This window comes from Cyprinodon variegatus, unplaced genomic scaffold, assembly GCF_000732505.1.
Source record: "Cyprinodon variegatus isolate N-32 unplaced genomic scaffold, C_variegatus-1.0 Scaffold119, whole genome shotgun sequence".
Lineage (NCBI taxonomy): Eukaryota > Metazoa > Chordata > Actinopteri > Cyprinodontiformes > Cyprinodontidae > Cyprinodon > Cyprinodon variegatus.
In genome coordinates, this window is record NW_015150572.1 from 1,328,264 (window position 1) to 1,332,225 (window position 3,962).

General features: G+C 36.7%; 1 protein-coding gene across 3 annotated transcripts in view; it reads right to left on the bottom strand.

Annotated features, from left to right (window-relative positions):
* The window catches only part of LOC107085258 (galactose-3-O-sulfotransferase 3-like), a 40,576-nt gene extending 37,932 nt beyond the window's left edge, over positions 1-2,644 (bottom strand). For all 3 annotated transcript variants that reach the window (XR_001481255.1, XM_015375493.1, XM_015375492.1), the window contains exon 1: positions 2,365-2,644. Coding sequence is in view for 2 of the 3 variants with exons in the window: in XM_015375493.1 (XP_015230979.1) it covers positions 2,365-2,389 (25 nt within the window). In the remaining variant the exon portion in view is untranslated. The remainder of the gene's footprint in view (positions 1-2,364) is intronic.
* Between the last annotated feature and the right edge of the window lie 1,318 nt (positions 2,645-3,962).

The following is a 3,962-nucleotide window of genomic DNA, read 5'->3' on the forward strand; positions in this document are numbered from 1 at the left end:
TATCTACTCAAATGAAGGGTAATTGCACTTAATTTAAGAAAATGTTTACTTATTTCTAGATCGTTTTTTCAGTGTAGTGCTGTTCTTCAAATTTTAAGGCACATGAGGCAAAGTCGGACTTTTAAGATTTCAAACAGTTATTTCCAGGTAACTCATTCATTTCACCGACAGCAATACATTCATTTGCTATTATCTAGTAAAACCCAGTTAATTACTTGACATATAACAGAAAACCAAACCTAGAAGACAGCAATCTTCTTCACTAAACTCTTATCTATATGTAACTTGAGTTCAGTTTTACAATGCTTTAGTTACCTGAACATAAGTTACAATTTACTTTGTAAGCCATTCGTAGGTGGTGGCCAATAATAGAAACCTAATTTTAATTACCCACCAAACGTCTCCACTGTTATAACATTTTACTTTGTAATTATATATGTTAATTTTGAGGTAGTTACCAAATAAAGTTTTTCTTGTTACATGGTAATATATTGTGACTGGCTATGTTATTACCATGTTACTACACGGTAGTTGATGTACTGTAAAAGAAAGCGTTACCGAAAACACAAACTTGCTGTTGGTTGACATCACAGGTTTAGCATAATTTCCACTATTGGGAAAAAACTTAATGCCAAGGATAGTTTTCCACAATCTACCTAACAGTGGCGGAGCTAGATGGGGGGCCAGGGGTGGCCATGGCCACCATTAGCCAATCATTGGCCCCTCTGTGGCCACCCCTTCTATTTTTTCCCTCTAATACAGACTGTGGCAGCAGCAATACTCTGAAGGGGAATGTTCAAACCTATTAAACATTTAAATTTGTCATATATTAACTACTTGAAAACAGAAACACTGCTATGAATTATGCACATGAATATATAAACATTAAAGACAATAGATACAGAATTCCTGCTCTTTTCAGAACTAAACTTTGAATTATTTGGGGTAAAGATAAAATTATGTGCCTCTGCAAGTCATCTAGGAGTCTTCAGTGAAATCATAGATAAATTACTACTTTAATAATAAGATAAAAATTATTTAAATGTGGATATTAGTAGATTTAAATATCAGTGTTTAGCAGAATGATTATTGATAAAAGTAGATAATGACAATTGAAATATGTTCGCCCCAGAACTCAAACCTGAAAGAATTGTGTCCACTATACCTTTTATTTACACAGCATAGATGTTTAAATATGTTTGCTATTTGTTAGCAAAGGCTGCAGGAAAGTATGGTTTGTCCTTATTTAGAAAATACGGATGTTGTGCATGTTCCTGTTGGAACAGATTGAACCTGAGGCTTTGGTGCCTTTCGGCCACCCCTCAATGTTCATTGGTTATTGACCAGCCACCCCTATTAGGTTTTTCTGGCTACGCCTCTGCTACCTGCATTGCACAAATCTATTTTTAATACAGTAAATGATCCTCCCTAAAGGTATTAACCGTTTTCTAATTGCTCATGTTTTTGTTTTGTTTTGTTTTGTTTTTTTGTTTTGTTTTTTATATCCATGGGGCGTTCACGTGTTAAAGAAGGAAAATAAAGAGAAACGGAAATACCAAACGCGTTTGGTCAAAATAACTCCTGTGCGTAATGAGGCTTGTTTGTTGGAATGATTTCCTTTGATGATTTTCGACCAATAAAAAAAAAGGATTAATTCAGTTTGCTGAAATTAAGTTACAACTTTTATTCCCATCACCCAGCAGATGGAAAATAAGAGCCAAGCTTCATCCATAGAAAAACCGATCAACTAATGGAAAGTTTTCACATATGCGTGGTGGAAAATATTGAACAGAGAGCGCATTCAACTGAACTGTCCTCTGGTGCCACAGGCTGGTTTCATCTCTTCAATCCAGAGATATTTTCATCTAATTCATTCATTTCCAAGCAGAGGTGTTCAAACAATGAGGCTGAGCCATCAAAGATCCTGACAAGCCCGGAGCGCAAAGGGGACAACCCAACAAAATACTGTACAGTTACTGGACAAAATAAACATTAATAATCTCTCTATCCACCAAATCTGGGACGAGTCAAATTAGGATTAGTTTTTAGGGTGAAATAATAAATAAAAACAAATCAGTCAGTCGCCAATCTCAGGAAAATGACACACATGTCTTCCAGCTGGGGGGAAGGAGGAGGAGGAGAGGCGCATGTCAGCCCAGATCCGGGACTCTGCTCTTATTTAAACTGCGGTCATCCTTCTCCAGCACAGGAAAATAGATTCAAATAAAAATAAAAATGAATCAACAGATTGAAAATGATCCCCATCGTGTCCTTTTAATCTAAACCACATGAAGCTGTTCTCATAGAGCAGCCATGGAGGGCAGAGGAGCTGTCATTACACAAAGGGTGCGCACCGTTACCCACCTTCATCCCGGGGCTGCGCGCTCATATGACGGCCGGTGATTTGCTTCCCTCTCCTCTCCTGTGTCTCCTCTCCTGTGTCTCCTCTCCTCTGTCTCTTCTCCTCTGTCTCCTCTCCTCTGTCTCCGGCTGGCTTTAAATGGCAGGGAAGCCTCCTGCGCTCCTCCTTCCCCCCTCTCCGCTCTGCCTCATGTGTCTCTGGGAGCTTTGTGGTTTATTGTTCGGGGCTCTCTGCTGTGACTCCTCGCCGCGGCTCCCTCCCTCTGACTGGGCTGCATGTGGATGTACCTCCGACCTAAAGCAGCCAATGCGCGCGGGCTGGTCTATGACGCATGGTCGGATGCACGCTCCTAATAATACAGAGAGGGGGGGCAGCAGTACGTGTGCGAAATCCAGTAAATGTTGAGAGTAAAGTATTAAAATCCAACCAGAAGCAGAAAGTCAGAGATCATTAAGCTGAATTTAAATTCAAACTGTGGTCCTTTTTCTGTTGAACATTTTATATGCTGTCCAATGTCCTGTCATCTTTCTGACTTTTATTTTTTGCATAGTGTCCCTGTTTTTAGCTTAACTGTTGACAGTGGCGGTTCTAAAAAAGAGAAATAATTTATGAAATAAATTAAGCGAGTTGCAGGACCAAAGAGACGCTTGCAGCTCAGCACTGAATGAATTTAAATTTCTATTTCATTTAGTCTGAATAAAATTGTATCTAGTTCCAATTGAAAGTTTCTACTTTTGGTTTGAATGTGTTTATTTTATTAACCTAAAATTAAATAAAAACCTTAACCATGGGGAGGAAAAAAGCATCTGAAACGATTATCTTCTAATTAGATATCTACTAAAAGATCTACTAAAGCTATTCTTTTTCATCTTGGGTCAATTAACATTCATAATTTTGAAATATTACAGATTTCTTTGTACTTATTTTAAATGAAAATTCCCTGTGTTAATCTGAACCGGGATTAAAACTTGAGTGAACCCGATTAATTCAACAGGAACAAATTAGAGAATAGTTTTTTCTTAATTTGGATCAAAATAACATCTAGCAGATTAAAACTCACTGCAGCCGAAGCTATGACCTAAATTTTAATATCATAATTGTAAAAAAAATAATAATAATAAATCTGTGACTATATCTATTCTACCCATATCATCATTACAACATTTTTTTATATATATATATTTATGTTTTTAGGACAGGGGCCATAACAGGAACCAGGACCGGTTCAACAGGGGGCCCTGTTGGCCCCTCTCTAGAACCGCCCATTTCTATGTGTGCTGGTATAAATATTCACATGTTATATTTCTATTTCTGAAAAATAAAGAAAATGCAAGAATAAAGAAACTATGTTAAGTTTAGAGATGAAACATTGCCAGAATAAAGTCAGAAAAATATGAAAATAACATTTTATATTAGCTCTATGAGCAAAAATGTGTAAAGTTATGATAATAAAGCAGAAACATTTCAATCCTGTTTTCAGTATCTGACACTGATATTGTTTTTAACTGTAATTTATTATCAAAGCATATTTAAGGAGTTGAGACATATATTTTTTAGGTGATAAATCTACTTTAGATGAATGGGAAGGAAAATATTCTTA